The sequence below is a fragment of the Microtus oregoni genome, unplaced genomic scaffold (assembly GCF_018167655.1).
Source record: "Microtus oregoni isolate MIOR12 unplaced genomic scaffold, Mior012 000026F_ref0000081, whole genome shotgun sequence".
Classification (NCBI taxonomy): Eukaryota; Metazoa; Chordata; class Mammalia; order Rodentia; family Cricetidae; genus Microtus; species Microtus oregoni.
Window position 1 is genome coordinate 2,511,465 of NW_024543085.1, and position 20,728 is coordinate 2,532,192.

The window sequence follows — 20,728 nt, forward strand, 5'->3', positions numbered from 1 at the left end:
ATCCTGGTTTTGGAAGTCTGCTAATTAAAATTCTTTGGTATATTTTATCAGTCAGTATTCCTTTTTTTTTTTTTTTTTTTTTAGTTCATCTACTAGCAGTCATCAAATCTGTGAGTTTTTGCTATTTTTCATTGTTTTTTGTTGTTTTCTAAAATAACAAAACCGTGTTAGTGCATTATAAATAGCAAGGCAGTGTTGATTCCCAAGTGCCATGGGTCTCATAATAAAACAAGCTTCGTTCTGTGACCATAACCAGAGAAGTTTTAGACACCCAAACTAGCTCCTACAGAGTGCAGGAATACCATCACTCGCATGTGTGTCTGGGAAGGGAGTCTAAAAAATACAAGAGATTTGGGTTTCAATGTCAAAATCTCAGCAGTGTTCACAGCAGAAAGTGGAGTATGAAATGTGTCACGAACAAGATAATAACCGAAGGAACTGGTCTGTTCACAGAGTGCAATGATCCTCATGAATGTGTATTGTAATAAAGTTCTGAAGCCTGTGGACGGTTCCTGTTGTCAACCTCGGCCTCCTCTCACGCTCATACAGAAGCTAGCTGCTTGTTTCTTCACCTTATCCATTATTGGGTATTTAATTTTCTATGCCATTCACCGTAATGCTCACCGGAAGAATAAGCCATGTACTGACTTGGAAAGTGGTGAGGAAAAGAAGACTCTTCTCAATACTCCCGTGTCTTCTTTAGAGACACTTTTACAGTCTTTCTGCAAACTTGGCCTGATTATGGCTTATTTCTATATGTGTGACCGTGCAAACTTGTTTATGAAGGAAAACAAATTTTATACACACTCATCATTCTTTATTCCAATTATCTACATATTGGTTTTGGGAATATTTTACAATGAAAATACAAAAGAGGTAAGAATCGTTTATGTTAGCCCATGTTATCCTCCTGTCTCGTTACAGAACCTGCATTAAAGAGCTATTGTCACTGATTTACTGTTTGTAAGCCAGAGTTTACAAGCATGTTCACAGATGAGGAAGAAAGGCCCTGCAGTTCACTTAACAGACTCTTAACCACCCCTTTGAAACACAGTGAAACATCAGCAGGCCAAGAGATGGAAGCTTGCCCCGGGAAAAGGTTTCATGACTCACGTTGGTTTTGCCTGCTTGTGGCTAGGGAAAGTAGAATGATTCCTTCAAGTACTAGATGCTATTTATTGTCAGTTCCAATGTAAATATATATAAGGAAATGCTTCTATTATGAGAGAATTGTTTTATATTTATGTACTTATTAGATGTGTGCACACAAACTAGAGCTTCTATAATGATGTGGCTTTTGCGCATGGCATTCTGGGTTTTCTGATTTAGAAGTGTGCCCATTGTTCAGGATTATGTCTTAAGTTTTCCACAAAAGTATATTATTTGAAATCTTCTGATAAAGACAGCTCCTTTATGAGGATGACCAGTCATTTCTTCATCATACTGTGAGAGTGTGCTTAGGGAAGTAAGTTCTAATAATAGAACATTTTCTGTCAGTGAAGTGTAAAAGAACCGTGAGATCTTTTTTTTTTTAATTCTGAAATACTAAAATTTTGTAAAGAAGATTGTGATCTATAAATAGATCTGTCATTGTTTCTGTGCCATTTAGAACCGGAAGGACCACCCGAACCCCTCAAGATCTCATTATAGTTGTCTTTCAAGTTGATATCCCGTTTAGGATAGTTTTCCTGTGTCTTTTAGTGAGAAATAGAGGCTGTTTACCCCAACCATGGGTCTTTGATAGGAACATTAGCTTTAAATACTCTCAGAAAGATGTTACATTCTTAATATGTCCTGCTCAATTAATGACTTCCCGATGGGTTTTAAAGCAGTCTTTGGTTCCTTTATGCAGACTAAAGTATTAAATAGAGAACAAACCGATGAGTGGAAAGGCTGGATGCAGCTTGTGATTCTGATTTATCACATCTCGGGAGCGAGTACAGTAAGTAATCTACCTTCAAAGCATATAGAAAGTGGTGTTGCCTAAGCGCCCTTCTCATTTCCTACCCAGCCTCCTCATGCTTCCCCCAGGTCTTTTGAAAATCTTTCATTTTAAAAGCAAAATCAATTTTCTTTGAAAAAGATGAAGCAATGATTGATTTTGTATTTATTTACTCTAAATTCTTTAGAAATAGCCGATATCTTCCATTATCTTATTGAATCGCTAATTTGAAGTCGTCAGGAAGCTTTGTAAAAGGCAAAGAATTTAGAATAGGTTAATGACTATGAAAAGAAATCAGATTTGTAGTCTGTCCTTCACAGTGTTTTAATTAACTAGTGTTGTATTTTTAAAATAATTTTCAACATTTATTTTTAACCACGTCTAGCTGCGTGTCTGTGTTTGGGCACGTGCACATGAGTGTAAGCACCTGTGGGAGCCAGAGGACTTGGGTCCCCAGGAGTTGCCGTTCCAGTTACAGCTGCCTGATGTGGGTGCTGGGGACAAACGCAGGTCCTCTGCCAGAGCAGCAAGTGCTCTCAGTCACGGAGACATCTCTCCAGCCCTACGAGTTTTATATTTAAAAAACTTCAAAACTTAGAACTTTTTTGCTCTAGTTTTTTCCTTCTTCTCAGGAATTTTATGATCTAGACTGCCTCGGATATGGGAGAGTTAAGAAAAACTCTAGTTCTCCTGTGTCTTAACCTTCCAGCTATAGCCTTCCTGGGCAAGCCTGACAGGGCCTTGTCATAGAGGTTCTCAGAGTGAGGAGTCCGACTCACATGGAAAGCGTGTGAAGATTTAAAGTTGGGAACTCATTCGTAATCTGTGAAGTACCACGTTGTTTTATTGCTCCTTTGCTTACACAAAACTCATCTGTAAATATTCAGTGTTTGAATGATGGTAAATTCAGACAAGAGGAGAGTGCTCTGAGAGATGTATTTTTAAGATTGCACAGCAGCAATTAGTAATGTAAGTAGTATTACTAGATCTTTTTCCCAAAAAGAAAAAGCTGTATTCTTCCTTATCTTGTATTTTTGAAAGTTATGGATGTTTTATTTGAAGGCACAGAGCAAAGGAATGAAACTGTGCTCCTTTCAGGAATTCTCTGGCTGCTCTAAGCTTGTACCAGTGGTGAGATTCCTGTGGTCCCTGCCACTGCAAGTTCGAGCTGCAGGTAGTGAAGCTGAGAGCGAGAAAGAAATTCAGTCAGGGGAGATGGCTTAGGACTTGTGGCATAAATCCATGAATTCTCTGGAAATAAAAAGAAGTGACTATTTCTAGGAACCTAGAAATACCTCTGGCCTATGAATAAGGACTTAGTTAAGAGTGGGAGTAGGGGCTTGTTTTAAGAACATGCCATTTACAGACATAATTAATTGCTGACATATTAAATGGTGATATTTCTATCTAAGAAATTAGGTAGGAAAAATTCATGGCAGATTAAATTCCTCAATTCAGTGACTTCAGAAAGGAATTAGATTGTAAAAAGATGAAGGCAATTTGGCATTCTCATGTGATCGTTTAGCAACCCAACATTTAATACATCTTTTTAACCTGCCTCTCAATACATTCTCATTCACAATTTAAAAAAAAAAAAAAAGCCCACGCTGCTCTGGAAGGACATACTTTAGATTAGCAGATCATTTGTGATGATTAATTGTGTGTCCCTGTTCTGCTATACACATTTAGAGGGAGAGCTGAGGGATGTACTGACAGGCAACAGAAGATAGGAGACAAGGAAGCATAGACAAGACCAGTTTTAGGGAGAGTCTCTGTCAGTTTGGTTAGAGTAGAGGCTCTGCAGAAGTGTATATGATAGATTGTAGGTTCGAAGGTTTGATCTAGGGTTTGTTCTCAAGTAAAATAGCCTTTATGAAGGAAAGAGATACATTCTAAAATGCATGCATTTTAGGCTCTAAAGTCTCCTTAAGGTATACGTTTAAGTTATTTCATTCTCCACAGAATCACTTGAGAAATTCACATTGTCCTGCAATGGCTCTCCCCGTTGTTAAGGCTGGATAGTTGCAGAGTTATCAGGTGGCTGTAAAATCGAGCTCGTGCAGTTTAGTGGGTTTAAGGACTGTAGAGGAATGCACTGGTTATATCGGAGCCGTAGTAGTTGCTCTCCTAAAGGTGGAATGGCAGTGTAAAGTTAGGTTCCTAAATACTTGGAAATATGGTAACATTTCCTGTGGTTAAAATGTGCAGTGCTATTGAATTATCTTGGGTCAAAAATTAACCAGCTTAGCTAAAAGATAGAGCAATTATATTTTTCTTTATTATAAGGGGCAAGCTCATGAAACAGGAACGAGAAGTCCAAGCTCAGCTGTGTAGAGTGGAAAGGGGGAGGGGGTCACAGAGAGAGAGAGAGAGAGAGAGAGAGAGAGAGACAGAGAGACAGAGAGACAGAGAGACAGAGAGACAGAGAGAGACAGAGAGCAGCAGGGCCACAGGGCATTTTTCTCCAGGCACCCAGAAAGCCACGCCCTAACTTGGTCCCGCCTCTTAAGGATAATTGACTGACAGATACCCCATCGCAGTATTTTAGTGTGAAGACGTAGTTCTCCGAAAACAGTGCAGTGAGCACCTCCAGGACTTGGGCATGATGAAGAGGGCGGCGATGAGGGTGACAGGGAGTTCAAACAGATACTTTCCCAAAGATGGGTGGTGAGAGATAGCTCTAGTCACGATTTCATATGTCTAATCTAATTGGTTTGCTAAGTAAACTAAATATTGTAAGTAGTCCTTTAGCCATTGCCAAGGGTAAGGGGTTTGTCTTGTTTACTTCCGAGCGTCACGTCTCGACGAGCGTGCTCCGCCATCACACACTGTCCCTGTTTGTTCTGTCCACAGTTCCTGCCAGTGTACATGCACATTCGGGTTCTAGTTGCTGCATATCTGTTTCAGACAGGATATGGGCATTTCTCTTACTTTTGGGTCAAAGGAGACTTTGGAATCCATAGAGTTTGTCAGGTAAGAATGCAGTCAGTTCTCTTCTTTCGACTCAGCATCCTTTTCTGTCTACCTGTTAAGAACTATAAATATGGTCATTATGAGATCATGAATCATACGGATTTATGAAATATCACTTTAAGGTTGTTTTTCTGTGTTCACTGTGTAGTAATTTGAGATAATTTAATCGTGATGGAAGGAAAATACAACCTAGAAGCACATATAATAGCCTCAGTGATCAGAGGGTCACAGTGGTGGTCTTCTTCAGTTTGGTAGAGCGGTACTGACTGAGCTGAAATGAACGTGCTTTCTTCCCCTGCCTGAGAAAAGGATTAATACTTACAGACCTTCTGCTTTGTGCTAAGCAGTTCCGAAGCATTACTTAGTGCTATTGCAACCCTGAGATATCATTTTTCATGATCATAGGTGGGAACAGAGGCTCTGAGAGGCCAATGCTCTGCGCAAGGTCATAGAGTCAGTGGCACAGGACTCACGAGAGCCTGCTCACAGTCTACATGTTGTTAATAAATTGAAACTCATATTTGACATGGCTCTCATGAAAGTCACAGGGACTTTTTAAAACTTAAATGATTCTGCTTTGTGCCTCTGACACCTATCCATCTTTTCCCAAATGGGTAAGTCAGCATCAAGCAGGAGATGAATGGACACCTTTTTCTCAAGGCAGTCCTATCTCTGCCTATATCCCTAAGAGGCTGGTGTATGATTTCTTTCCCTTTATTTAAAAAGATGACAACTATAGTTACAGGATAGTGCAGGCTGGTTTTTTCCTGGAATTTTGTTAGTGTAATAATGCATAGGTTTTTATATTAAACTCTTCAGTGACTTCAGGACAAATAAACCTTGGGAATTGATAAAAATATACTGGTATAGTCGTTACTGAGTCTTAGCTGTGTTACTGTATTCAGGGAAGTCTGTCTTTGCTTTTCATGTATATTGGGAATGAAAACCGTTTTCTTCTCCATTTTCATAGGTCTTATTTCGTCTCAATTTCCTGGTTGTGGTGTTATGTATCGTAATGGATCGACCTTATCAATTCTATTACTTTGTCCCCTTGGTCACCGTGTGGTTCATGGTCATATATGTCACATTAGCCCTGTGGCCACAAATCATCCAAAAAAAGGCAAATGGTAAATAGACTGTCTTACCAATGTTAATAAATATGTTCTTTCAGTGCACCGCATTTCCTATTACTGTTAAAGGCTGTTTTTTTATTGAAGACTGTAGATCATTAAACTTATGTGTGGTTTTAGCATTTTTGTTTTAAAACTCTTTCTAAAATAATACAGGCAGGTAGCTCGTGGTAGGCTATAACTCTGCAGAATGCTGGTTTACATTTCTACTGTGTATTTCCCTCTCAACAGTAAGGCAGTTTTCAAACAGCAGAGTGGCAGGGGTGTAAAGGAGGCAGAGCCGTCTCCTGGGGCTGCGGTCTTCCCACGTTGTACTTCCATCCTGGCAACCCTGTTTTGTGTGGTGTTTAGGAATTATCATCAACCTATTGTACATGTAAAGGACCCAGTTACTTCCCTGTAAGATTGTCGTTTCCCAACTCTCACAGACTCTTACTGATCTTGTTCAAGTAAGGCACAGATGTTTCCCTAGTTCTTTCCCAGGACCAGATCATTCAAGGGAAATCTTCTGTTCCTTTAATAAAGAATTTTTTAATATTAAATCTGTATCTGACTTCCAACTTAAATATTTTCTCATTGACTTCTGTTAAATAAGTGCCCAGGGACGTTTCAGTGGAACCATCTTAAAATTCATAAGCGTCTTTGGACACTCTGTAGATTTAGAGTGCAATTTCCCTACAAAACTTAAACCATTTATGAAAATGCATAAACGTGAACATGTACTTTGAAGTATGCATATCTTTTATGTTAATCCTAGTCCATTAGGGAGCTTATACTTCTTGGAACTTTATGATTAAGCAGAGTTCCTTAAGCTAGTATTTAACATGGGTTTGAGCATTGTGTTGAACATAGTTTTATGCCCTGTTGAAACATCCAGTAGCGAACGGATGTAAATGCATCCAAGAGGCACCTCTACACATGTATCTCTAGCAGACACGTGGCAGGCGTGTGCGCGGTCAGCCACACACTGCAGCCCCGTTCCTCACAGCAATCCTCCGCTGATCCCCTTTGCTCTCCTTTGATCACTGCCCCTAGAAACATTTAGATATACTATATGCAAGGGTATTTTGAGGAACATGCAGGATACAAAAACATTAAAGTTTGTTAACAGAAATTATATTGTTTTGTATGTTGCATATGTTCTTTTAGGAAATTGTTTGTGGCATCTCGGCTTGCTGTTGAAACTAGCTTTTTTGCTGCTGTGCATCTACTTCTTGGCATCTTCTCAGGTTTGTATGGTCTTCTCAGCTTGTAGATTTAGAGTTTAAGTCTACTACAGTGTGTGAACAGGGTTAGAGCCTTTCTTAAGCTTTGTTTCCAATGACTGGAATGAAAGTCTCACTCTGTGTCTGACTGCTCAGTGGCGTTCTTTTGAGCCCCCACCTACTTTGTTTTAAGAGCAATTGTTCAAGGTCCATTTACCTTGACTTTGATCAATCAAATGTGTATTGACTACCTCTTATGAGACATACTCTACACGATGATTCTCTGGACGGAACATGCAGCTTAGTTTGTGCATTCTTCATTGCACCACACTGCAACTGGACTTTTCTGTAAATGAACAAAGTTTGAGACAGTTAATAAAATGAACTTGGGTGTAGAGGGTTTGCGATGTTTTGTGTATTTAATTTAAAAGATTTTGGTCATTTTTATGCATCTGACTTTATAGCCTTTATTTTGATGGTTTAGATTTTCTGTAGATTCAGCAGAATGGCAGTGTTTTCTGCTGGTAAAATCCTTCAGGCAGACATTTTATTTGGGCAGCATGATACTCAGAATAAAATATCTTAATTTGAATGTCTATAGTTTTGACATAAGCTGCAGTTGACTCACGGTGCTAGGTTTTGCATAAAGCTATGTTAAGTGCAAATTCCCGTTAGGTGTGTTTGTTGTGGAGTGGTCTGTGAGCTAGTTCTGCAGAGCCTTTGGGGGAGGGGTTGGAGCAGGGTTGTTAGGCCTTTTATTCATACTGTCTTACTTAGAAGCATTTAAGACATTTTTTTTTTTGGCATGGCATCCAGATTTCTTTTCCATGTGAGATAAATAAAATAATAAAACAATGGGGAAATGCATAAAGAAATACGTACCAACAAATACCCAGTATTCTATATGTACGTTCAAATGGAAAAAAAGGAAGCTGACCCATTATTAAATAGTTAGTGAGAATAATGAAACCTCCCCAGCTCTGGGTCAGTGTTGACTCCAGAACAAGAAAAAAGAAAAAAAATCTTCACAGAATGTCAGTACCCAATAAAACTTCTTTATTGGTGATATAATAAATAATAAATTTCAATTTATTTGTAAAATTTTAATTTACAAATGCATTTATATATAGATACCCTTCTTATATGAGGTGGCCAAGATCATGTGTTTTTTATTTAGTATGTTATGTTATTTATCTGCTCATATCTATATATGTGTTTATATGTATGTATAATCCAAGAGGCTTTATTTATCAACTTTTGATAAGAATGAACCAACATTGTCTGCAGAGTAGATTTTGATACAACTCTGTTTTATATGCAGTTGAAGTTGTGCTTAAGATGGAAACAGTTGCATTTTGTTAGAGTAAAGAAATTCTTGATGTTTTTCTTTGGGTTTTAGTAATTATTTTTCAGTAATCATTTTTTGTGCTGTTGCAGTAGGTCTAGTAATAGGACATTCCTTAGTAGAGGGTGCTGGCATTCTTTAGTCAATACTGAGGATTTGTTCTCTTTGAAGGGCTTCATTAGTGTGCAGGAAAGTACCTAAAGACTTTTGCCCCTTCAGTCCCAGATTTTCCTGGCTGTCAGATTAATAAGAGGGTACCATTCAATAACTGGACAGAGTAAAACTTGAAACTGTTTCAAAGGCGGTAATAGCATTGGGATAACTGACTGAGTGAGCAATCCAGGGGACTGTTTCTGTTCTAATCGTTAGAAATAATTAGGGACAGCGAGAGGAAAATTAATTATATTTTCACTTTAACCATTCTTTTGGTTATTCATATCATATTGGCTAAAACATTTTGTATTTTTGTGTCTGACTAGTAAATATGAGCATTTTTGTGTATTAAATCCTAACTCCCCAATAAAATGGTTTTCTAATTACTAGTTTTTGTTTTTTTCAAAATTTTGTTTTTTAGTAGCTTTCATGTGAAGGACAAATAAATTTGGAACTAATTAAATAATATTTATTTGCCATAGCTAAAGTAAATTTATTAAGTGAATTTCAAATGAAGCCATATTTTAAAAATAAATTGAACAGAAGTTTAAAATGTACATGTGCTTTGTGCAACTCTATCAACAAATCTGTATCTTTCAGTGAAATTGCAGAGCAGACATTGATTTGCATTGTCTTAACTGTCTGGATTCCTTTTCATAGGGTGCATTTGAGAAGATCTTTTCTCTTTGGCCACTTTCCAAATGTTTTGAGCTGAATGGGAATGTGTATGAATGGTGGTTCAGATGGAGGTTAGACCGTTACGTATGTATCTACTTTATGATATCTTTCGTATGTATCTTTTTTATGATATCTTTCTGCCTCAAATGATACTGTTAGGAAATTAGTTGTGCTTTTGTTTATTTCTGCTCAGTTTTAGAACAAAGAAACACGTTGAGAGTAAGTTAAAGTAGACTACACACATGCATGTAAAATATTTTCATTGTTGTCTGTAAAGTAGCCTTTGACTGACAGTTGTTCACACACACACACACACACACACACACATATATGAATATATATATATCCAGCATCAGAACAGTATTCCTGAGTTTCATGAAATGTTGATTTTGGGAAGTGTGTGTTAGAGAAGGACATACCCTGAGCTGCCAAGAGTTTTCAATCCACTCTCAAATCTAAGATTACTATTATACAATGGGGTTATATTATACAAAGTTGTGCAATATAGATTTGGTGATAGACATGTAAAGCAGCAGCAGCAACATACTGGCCTATTCCATGCCCTTAACCTGAAAAGAAAGTGCAGAACGTCTAGCAGAACACTCAGTTGATGGTAATTACTTTACCCTTTGCTTTTTTTTTCTATCTTTCGCCATCTTTCAATATGCTTTCTTGATAACTATTCAGTGCCATGCTTGGTTCCTAACATCTGTCGTTTATCGCATCTCTGCTGAAGTCTCCAATGCAATCTGCTCAGATGTGCTTATCTTCTGTTTTGTCAACTAAAGCAGAACACGATAGCCTGGTTGACTGCTGAACAACAAAGCATACTTCTTATAGTTCCAGAGACAGCGAAATCCAAGTTCATGGTGATGGCAGATTTAGTGCTGGGTGAGGGCCATGGGCAGCCCTCACTAGGAATGCTCCCTGGGGTCTCTTAAAAGCACTAATCCCACTCATAAAGGTTGCACCCTTATGTCCTGACTGCTTTCCACATACTCACTTCAAATGCCAAACTCCACATAGGAATTCATTTTCGACATTCAAGAGGGTTTTGTTATGTGGGACATGGGGGTGGAAGGCAGCAGAGGAATGCAAAGACCAGTCCACTTCAGTGACAAGTCACATTATGCCTAGTTATGTCTTTTTTTTTTTTTTTTGAAAGCTTGTGCTTTCTGCTCCACCATGTTGGGTTCTGAGAGTAGTTTCCTTTTAAGCTTAAGATTTAGCAGTGGTGTTGCTGGGTTGGATTAAAGGATTAAAGGAAGCTGTGTACAGTGTATTTCAATGTTTTGGAGACTGTATGGGCTTGGTATGTTTAAATTGTTGAGGTTAGGGGTGTAGGCCAGTGGAACAGATTGTGTTCCTCACCTAGAAGGCGCTGGACTCAGTCTCCAACACTTGAAAAGATCAGTGGTCTTCCCTCCCTGCTGCCTAGGCTGCTTGCTCTCCTGTTTGCATTTTGAGCAGTACTGGCTTTATTTGACTATCAAAGTTTGTTCTTACAGTTTAAGCTCTTCATGGCAACTTTAAAGTTGTCAGCTTCTAGCCCACCTACTTCTATAAATACATTTTAAATAACCAGGCATTGTTGCTAGTGTTTGAGAAGTGACTCTTCAAAGCAACTTTCCCCTGTGTTGTTTGCAGGTGGTGTTCCATGGGATGCTGTTTGCTTTCATTTATCTGGCTTTGCAGAGACGACAAATACTTTCTGAAGGGAAGGGGGAACCTTTGTTTTCAAACAAAATTTCCAACTTTCTATTGTTTATTTCAGTAGTCTCTTTCTTGGTAAGTTTCAAAATATAAGTTTCTAATTATCTAAATTATTAATTGATAGGATAGGGAAAATAGGCTGATAGAAAAACCTTAAAGAAATATAATCAACTGATTTAAATAAAAACTAAAATTTTTTACTGTATTGTTTTGAATTGGATATAAGTTCTAAATATAATGTACATATATAAGTAAAGTATGGGCAGTAGCTGAGTCTAGTTAGATTGGAATTCAAAAGCTACAATCAGTTTAGGAAAACTTATATCATCTTTTCTGTGATGTGAAAAGCCAGCACTGTCTGGTGACGGCCGGATTCCCAGATGCGCCAAATCTCTGTCCTGTCTCTTAGGCATGTTCTCATGCTTAGACAGTTGGTCCTCCTGAAACAAACGAAGAAAGCCTACAGAAAGCTTCTAATGATTTTCTTTATCACATAGGGAGCTGCTATGTTGTTTTGTGTCTTTTAAGGGTCAGCTATTTTGTGATTTGACCTGTACATTCTTGTTTTAGACCTATTCCATCTGGGCTAGCAGTTGTAAAAACAAAGCCGAGTGTAATGAGCTCCACCCTTCTGTTTCTGTGGTACAGGTAATTATCTTTTTTGATTTTTCTCTAGACAGATTTTTTTTCTCTAGAGATTTTTCTCTATAGCCCGTACTGGCCTCAAACTCATGACCCTCTTGCCTCGGTCTCCCAGGTGATAAAATCATGGCTTTCACACTCCACCCCCAAGAATTATCTTGATTAGAGAACTTTTCACTTCAAAGTTTTTGTGCAAATATAGTCTTCAGAAGTGAAGAGATGAAAGTTCAAACCCCAGAAAATTCAGGGAAATTACCTAACCATCTGAATTTTATCTTCCTTTACAGTAATAGAGATATTAAAATCACTATCAAAGTCTTATTATATCTCATGTTTGAAAATTATACAGCCAAGCATTTGTAATTGGAAAATGTTAATTCCAGGACTAGGGCAATGGCTCAGTTGGTAAAATGTTTACCGTACAAAGCACAAAGATTTGAGTTCAGTCCCCAGCACCATGTAAAAGGTCAGATGTAACAACATGTGCTTAAAATCCCAGCTCTGGGCAGCGGAGGCTAGAGGATCCCTGGGCCTTACTGGCCAGCATGTCTAACCAAATTGGTGAGCTCCATGTTCAGTGAGACACATATCTCATAAGAAGAAAATGAAGAGCAGTTGAGCAACACACCCAATTTCAACCTCTTTCCCATACACACACATATTCATATTTGCAAACATGCACATCATATACAAAACATTTTAATTCTCTGCTCATAACTGCTTTTATTAATATTTACTTGAATTTATTTAATTTTATTTATTAGTTGCCTACTTGCTAAATAAATACCTTATTGATAGTTAATGATTCAGTATTAAATATGATGACACCCTTCCTCAAGAAATGTATGGTTTGATGGAGATGTGGATCAGTAAACATTAATTCATTTATTTAGCAATGTTTTATATTCATTTAATAATCTTTTGATTCTGCATGTTAGATATTCCAGTGATGACAAGATCCAGCACATTTTCTACTCTTATGGAGGGGATAATATTCTATAACAAATTATGTTATATTATATGTATATATAATTAATAATGAGTACAAGTATCTCATACTTTATGAGAATTTAATAGAGGGTTGTATATGGCATAGCTGGAAGACAAACAAATGGGGTCAGGGATCATGGATCATTTCCCTGAAAATAGAACAGCTGGGCAGGCCCTCTAGTGAGAGGGAACATGGCACAGTGAAGGGACATAAAACAGGCCATTGGGCCTGGAACTCAGAGAGCCAAGATGTAGAAACGTGGGGAATAGTACCTGTAAGGGGAGCAGAGTCTGGCGAAGACTCAAGCCGGCTCTACAAAGCAAATGGTCAGTTGCAGGTCAGCATAGGGCATGATCATCAGTGTGGGGACAGTAGGTATAGATTGCTTTGAAAGTGTGGGCGTTCTTCCTAACTTTCACTAATGGAAGGGCAAGGTTTTTGAAGGAAATCGTCTTAAACTTTGAAGAATAAGTAGTCTAGCACAGAGAGGCATGGAGAGTTTTTGGAGTGTCTTCTCCTAGATCCTAAGTGTTCTTCAGTGTAGGGACTGTTGGATTTATTCTCAGCTTCTGTGTATTCTGTAGCACCAAATAGGTGAGAGATTCTCTAGGCATGATTGGTAATCAAGTTTCCAACGCTGTCTTTGAATGGCATTTCTATTGCTTCTGCAGACAAGAGGACTGCTTACCGATAGCTCTTTGTACAACTTATGAAATGTCAGTGCTGTGACTCACCGGATGAGAGGAACATTAACACTCATAATATACCAGGCAGAACAGTTTAGAGAGAGAAATCAGAGAGTGGCTGCAAGCAGAATAACATCAGCTCCTTCCTACTTAGCCGCCCCCTCATGCTTGTCTATCTAGTTACCTTTGTTGTGAGAGCCAAACTTCTCCCTTGTAGGGTAGAAGAGTGGACTAGGAATATAAATTAAAGCAAACATTAGTTTTATTGACTGCTTCTTTTTAAGGATATTTGTTCCACACCGTAAATGTCAACAGCATCTAAGAAATGCAGATGCTATAGCAACGTTCTTCTGACCAGACTGCATGCTTGTTCCTTAGATGTGGACAGAGGATATATGTATGTGTCTCATGAGAAACTGGGAGAATGACAGATGACAGACAGAGAGATAAATAGATAATCCTTAAGTACATACATTACATATATGTCTAAGGGGATTATTTTAAGATTTTAGCCACATCAACAATTCCTAGTATTTGATTTAAAATATTTCTCAGCTTAACTCATGAGAAGTTTTTCTTTCCTCTTTTCTCTCTCTCTTCTGTCCTCCCTCTATTTCTCTGTCCTTCTCTCTCTACCTCCTTTCCTCTCATTCTATACATATATATATGTATATATGTGCATATATATATATAGAGAGAGAGTATTTGTGTGAGTGTGTTATGAGAGAGAGACAGAGAGACAGAGAGAGAGAGAATGTGTGTGTGTGTTATTAGAGAGAGAGAGAGAATGTGTGTGTGTGTGTGTGTTTGTTATTTGAGAGAGAGAGAATGTGTGTGTGTGTTATTAGAGAGAGAGAGAGAATGTGTGTGTGTTATTAGAGAGAGAGAGAATGTGTGTGTGTGTGTGTTATTAGAGAGAGAGAGAGAGAATGTGTGTGTGTTATTAGAGAGAGAGAGAATGTGTGTGTGTGTGTGTGTGTGGTCTGGCGGGCACCAGACAAGTACATCACCATTGAGTGTAACCCCAACCTGTGCCAATCTTTGAATCTGAGCTTTGTGGTTTTGCCCATCATCCTTGATAGGAATTTTCAGCTGTGACTAGCTATGGAACAGGTAATTAATCATAATGAATATATAAAAATGATTATAATAGCAAACAAGAAGTTTTAATGTTAACCCAAATTTAAACATTATTATATTCACTTGACATTAATAATGACTTCCCAAACTTAAACTGTGCTCTCCATGGTGATTATTTCATTGACTTTTCTATTTTCCTTATTTATCAAACATGATAAAGTACAGCATTTCAGTAGGACAAAGGGATGTAGTAAATGTTGGGAATGGTGGATCCTAGATCTAAGGAGAGAAAGTGCTCTTCCCGGATGTCCAGTTGTGCAGCCTAAGGGACTGCATACATATGCATCCATATGTCCAGTACTTTACATGACAGCCAGTTATAATGACACTTTACCTCTGAATGTGCAATGCTGTTAACCCTGTATAAAGCTTTTTTAAAGATCTTCAGTGAGTGCCTCAATAAACACCCATGCATGTTTTCATATTATTGCTTATATCTCCTTTTTAAAGCTCCTCCCCATTTGTGTTGCTGATGAAGCAGACTCAGTTAAGTGCCTTTTCTCAAGTCCTAGAACTGGCACAAACAGGCCCTGTTGGTAGCTCTCTGATGCTATTGCCCAAGTATCCTGCAGCTAAATGCCTGAGAGTCTCTTCTGGCCAGATTAGCCAAATACCTCCTTTCACTTCCTTATTCTTATCTCTCCAGAGAATGTCTGCATCCTTTGACAGAGGCATGGGATAAACATCACTCAATAAGAGTTCTTTTCTGAAGTTTAAATGGATGTCCCAACCCTTTTATAAGAGTAAAATTTTGAGGGGCTGGAGAGATAGCTCAGTGGTTAAGAGCACTGCCTGCTGTTCCAAAGGTCCTGAGTTCAATTCCCAGCAACCACACGGTGGCTCACAACCATCTGTAGTAAAGTCTGGTGCCCCCTTCTTGCCTGAAGAACCATGTATATCTAATGAATAAATAAATCTTTAAAAGAAAGAGTAAATTTTGAAAAGATAATGATGAAAATGTAATCTCTCTTTTTTTGAAAAAGCATACTGTCTTGCTTCTTTGAAAGGAAGATGAATTTTAAGGATAGTACTTAATAAACTGGTTGGTTATAGGATATGAGACTATGATTTGGAAGTTTCAAAAATGCAAGGCTCTTCCCCCATGCATATAAAAGATGCAGGAAAGGGTGTCAGCTAGAAGCCTCCAAACCGGAGATTGTTTTGGAGTAACAATCCAGAGGGAATGCTGTGTGAGATGTCACCGATCGGGCCTTTTGGAGGCCACCTGATGGTTTTCATGGCCCTGCTGCTCCCATACACACATCCCTGGCAGAGCAGGAAGGATCGTATTCACTGTGACAAAATACTCAAGAAAACCAACTTAAAGGAGACAAGACGTGCTTTGCTTCGTGGCTTAATAGGTTTCAGTGGAGTCTGTGGGCCTGAGCATTTCTGGGCTGTGATGAGGCAGAGCACCATGGAATGAATGTGGTCTGTCAAAGTTGCTTGCCCCGGGGTGGCTAAGAAGCAGAAATAGAGAGGAAGGTTCAGGGACAGGGTTTACTCTTCATATCCTCGTTGACCTACTTCCTCCATGCGGGCCCCAGCCATGACCTCATCGGTGAGTCAGTCCATGTTAGGACTTCATATCCAAAGAAAAAGAGTGGCCATGGACCTGGCAGATCCTTTATGAACAGAGCAAAAGTACATCAACTTACCATAGAGAATCTGGTGGTGGGGAGCAAAGGGTTGATATGTTTCTGTTACGCAGAAAGTAAAACATTTCTGTCTTATATTACCTCAAACCATCACTACGCTTCAGTGTACAGATCAAGTGTTGAGAAACCCAGGTTGTATGCACTCTAACCAAAATATCCTGCCAATATTTATCAATTAAAACTATATATCAAATTCAAGAATATAAACAATGAAGTCATCACTTTATTCTTTTAAATAAACATGCAATGATATTTACCTTTTTGGTTTTCTCTTATAGATTGTAGCCTTCATCCTGATAAGGAACATCCCTGGATATGCCCGTTCTGTTTACAGTTCATTTTTTGCTTGGTTTGGAAAAATTTCACTAGAGGTTGGTACTCTAACATTTTGCTTTATCACAAACAATCAAGTGTACATGTACATGTATGTGTGTGAATGTGCAAATCTGATGTACTCCTTTTAGATCAGAGTTATGTCCCATGTATTTGAACATAAATTTGAACAATCATAAAGCATTTGGGATGCTTTTAAGTCTTAATTAACAGTAACTAGAGGTCAGTGACTATCAGAACATCTTCACATTGCTCTAAGCTTTTCAGTCCAACTAAGAAGTAAGAAGTAAGCAGAAAAGTATCAACCAGATAGAAATCAAGTCACACCAGGGAGATTTTGACTTTTTGTTCTTCTCCATAATTAAATACTGCTGGAATTCAGCTCTCTAATTTTTATTGTAGTAAATGTAAGGTTTATATGACTGGACACTGTTGGAAGATATTCAGATTCATTACAGTCTGAGCTATAAAGATAAAATTATCTGCAAAATCAATTTAAGCCACGGGGTGTGAAGCACACTCTGCAGATTCTGAATTTTGTTATTTGAAATAAAATGCTTTTACACAATTCATATTACAGCTATAGTAGATACTTCATAGAGTATATTTATGGAGTTACCTTCTTAAATAGGGCAGGTAAGTTTCTCCAAGTTCCTTGGTCAGGATTCTCTCATTTTCCATTGTCTCCATTAGAAGAAGGACGGTATAAAGCAACAAACTGTACATCAGGCTTCCGGGCCATTATGAGAACCCGATGGGTCAGAAAAGCCTCCCAGAGTAAAGCATCATCACATATTTAAATTAGGGACATTTGTGACTTGCTCACTAAAGCTCTGTGCACACCTAACATCAAGTGTTTCTGCTCTGCTCTGTTTCCAGCTGTTTATCTGTCAGTATCACATCTGGCTGGCCGCAGACACGAGGGGCATTTTGGTACTCATCCCTGGAAACCCTACTCTCAACATCATTGTCAGCACTTTCATCTTTGTTTGTGTGGCCCATGAAATTTCTCAAATCACTACTGACCTAGCGCAGGTCCTTATTCCTAAAGATAACCCCTCTCTCCTCAGAAGGCTGGCGTGTACAGTTGCCTTCTTTTGTGGGCTACTCCTCTTATCCTCCGTTCAAGACAAATGAAGACTCTCGGCTCCTCAGATCCTGACACCAAACTCTTGGGGCTTACTTTGCAACTGCCTGGAGGGGAAATCATCTGTCTGGAAATATTAATGACTCTGTAAATATAAACATTTGGCAAGGGGATAGTTTTGTGATGTCTGTTAACTTCGTGTGATTGTACATATCAGCGCTGCATATATCCAGTGTGAATCAGGATGCATCAGACAGGAGTGTATGTAGGAAAGACTTTTCTACTGGATCTGTGTCTCCGTTCATAGGTGATTATAGTTGACATATGAAGGCAGGGAAATGATCGATTTTCCAGTAAACATATATGTAATTTAATTAGCTTAGTGATGCCACTGAGTGTTTGATATTCCCTAAATTTGTAGTAATTGTCCCATCTGTGTCTGTGCTCATGGAACTACTTCTGAGAACTTAGTACCGAGATGGCCCGCAGGGTTCCTTTCTGTCACGTCTGCAATGATGTGGGGTGAGAACCAGGATGTCATTAGCTCGTTTGTATTTATCTCTGCTGTGTATTTCAGCTGTGACTCTTTTCCTAGCTGTGGTCTTCAGGTGTGTAAGCCTAAAGCTCTGTACATTTTGCCCTTCACAGAGCTGTTCTAAATCTCGGTGTCAAGGTTTGGTCATTGTGGATGTCATCATTATTTTTAAAAAGGCCGAGTGTTCCTTCCAATCCGAGACTCTTCTATCTCTTTCCCCTTAATTCTAACAAGATAACAAGCTACGCTGTGTATCCACAAATGTTTGCTGGCCACTAATTAAGTATTGTATATTATTTCCAATCTTTGGAAAGTCCTTTATAGCCCTTTGGTTACTGCCTATTATTCCCTTCTATTTTTTTTTTAAATATTTATCAATCTGAACCTGTACAGGATAGTGAAGTTTCAAGTCCTTTGACTGAAATGTATGACCTAGAATTGTAAGTACAATAGTGACTTTGGATAATGAATGATTTGTTCAGTTGGTTTTTTATAACCTAACTGTTAAACGTATACATTTATTTATCTCTTGTACAGATCTGATTATGATTTTTAATGTATGAAAGATTGCACTTATTTGCTTTTCTCCTGTGTGTGGTAAGATGTATTTTCTGTTCACAATGTGTGACAGTAAGGAGTAATTTAAACAGTAAATAAACATTCAGTGGATGCTTATTTTTGTATTGGCAAAATAGCAAGTCTTGGGTGTGTTTTTTTAAAATAATTTTTATTTCAGTTATCCTCTTTACCAACCCTTTATATGTAGGGATAAATCACCAAGTTCTTGCTGAGCGTGAATAATTTAGTTATCAGGGCTTGTGATGGCAATCTGTCTTCCAACCAGGAAATTTAAGAATTATGGTTTATTTCCATGTTGTATTTAAAAGTTTTATAATTCTCCAACCTTATATGCTATTGATACATTCCCACTAACTGAGAAATATTTATTTGACAGAAATGTGTTTCCCTGGTTCTCTCTTCTTCTGCCCTTCCTTAATCTTTTGACATTTCCCAGATAGACAATTGTAATGATTCATTGCTCTGCCTTCTAGTCGGCAGCCTTGTAAGCAGAGACTCGTCGAGTTATAAATCAAAACCTTCCCAGCACTGTGCTCACATTCCTCTTGCTCATGTAGCTTGCCAATGAGCAGAGAGCATTTTAATTTAGCTTGTACGTTTTATCACCTGAAGAAGTCTTGCTGATGGAGCAATTGAAAGAGAAAGATGACCAGTTCTTTCTGTGGTTTGCAGGCGACTATGTCTTTCAGTCATGATGCCCAAGAGAATGCCTGGTGCCGAAGTTTTTCTCTTCTATTTGAACTCAAGCCGAAAACTTAAGCGAAAAAGTATTATTTCTTCATGGCATTTTTTTAAGTCGCAAGACATTTTTAGATAGCACTATACGTAAGAATATAATAAAAACATAATGGGTTTTTTATATATATTTATACTTGAAATCCATCATATTTCACTTGGTTTAGCATGTCTTCTGGATAAGAGGGCATTGCAGAAGCTGCCACAAGGATGGCATCTGTGTTTGGGAAAGAAAGTGTTCTTTCTGCTTGGTGTGGATGCTGACTTGCTGGGTATGCCAATCTTCATCAAACTGCTTCTGTATGCTAACAAATAGAGAGGACAGTTCTCAAACTCAAATTGTCTCTAGTCAAAATCGCATGCAGGAAACCATTCTGCCTCCAAGCTACTTCGCTACTTAATTTTCCATGCCCGCCCCGCTTCTTGTGGCAAATCTTCCCCTTGTGTCCAAGCACATTGCCCATCTCCCTGTATTAGAATGGATTGTTTGTTTTTGTGAGTTAATAAATGATATTGATATGCCACTATTCCATCACAGCATAACACTACAATTTCTTTAATGGATACATTTTTTTCCTCCATAAATTCTTTATTTTCTCAAGGCTAGAAAGCTTTTAGATGTGATAAAGTTAACTTTAATAATAAGCATATCAGTATTTTCAACTTTTGCAGATTTTTTATAAGTAGATGGTTAGATGCATGGTGATGATTAGGTAGACAGGTGGATGAAGGGAGGGAGGGAGGGAGGGAAGGAGGACAGAACTTCATGTGATAGACACTAAATAAGAGTTAATATTATCACAGGTTCTTGCAATTTTCTCAGAAAGAACTCCTTCTCCCCATCTTTGAAGGTTAGTATTTTTGTCAATTTAGGAAATGTTAGAAAAACTAAATTGACATTTTTATGTTAGATGTTAAATTGCATATTAATATACTAATATTTTTGACATACAGAAATAGCTATTTCCTATTGTCCAACTTAACAGCTTCCTTTGTTTTTAAGGATCTAGATGGGTTCTAGTTACCTGAAGATTTTATATTGATAATTAATTATTCCAGAATTTATAAGTTTGGTCATATTTTGGGTTAGTTTTGTATGGATTGGTAGAAACTTTAGACATACATTTTTTTAAAAGCAGTGGTAAATATTTGTATTCAACAAAATTTATTGTAGTGCTATGTGTGATAGGAATTAAAAATACT

At 38.0% G+C, this 20,728-nt stretch overlaps 1 protein-coding gene across 3 annotated transcripts in view; it reads left to right on the plus strand.

Moving 5' to 3' along the window:
* The window catches only part of Casd1 (CAS1 domain containing 1), a 40,937-nt gene extending 22,032 nt beyond the window's left edge, over positions 1-18,905 (plus strand). For 2 of the 3 annotated variants that reach the window (XM_041675614.1, XM_041675613.1), the window contains 10 exons: positions 454-876; positions 1,853-1,942; positions 4,796-4,915; positions 5,886-6,042; positions 7,195-7,274; positions 9,409-9,510; positions 11,074-11,214; positions 11,710-11,787; positions 16,535-16,627; positions 17,469-18,905. In XM_041675614.1, coding sequence (XP_041531548.1) covers positions 454-876; positions 1,853-1,942; positions 4,796-4,915; positions 5,886-6,042; positions 7,195-7,274; positions 9,409-9,510; positions 11,074-11,214; positions 11,710-11,787; positions 16,535-16,627; positions 17,469-17,726 — 1,542 coding nt within the window. In that variant the 3' untranslated portion in view covers positions 17,727-18,905. The remainder of the gene's footprint in view (positions 1-453; positions 877-1,852; positions 1,943-4,795; positions 4,916-5,885; positions 6,043-7,194; positions 7,275-9,408; positions 9,511-11,073; positions 11,215-11,709; positions 11,788-16,534; positions 16,628-17,468) is intronic. The other variant, XM_041675615.1, reaches the window with a different exon arrangement.
* The last annotated feature ends 1,823 nt before the right edge of the window (positions 18,906-20,728 follow it).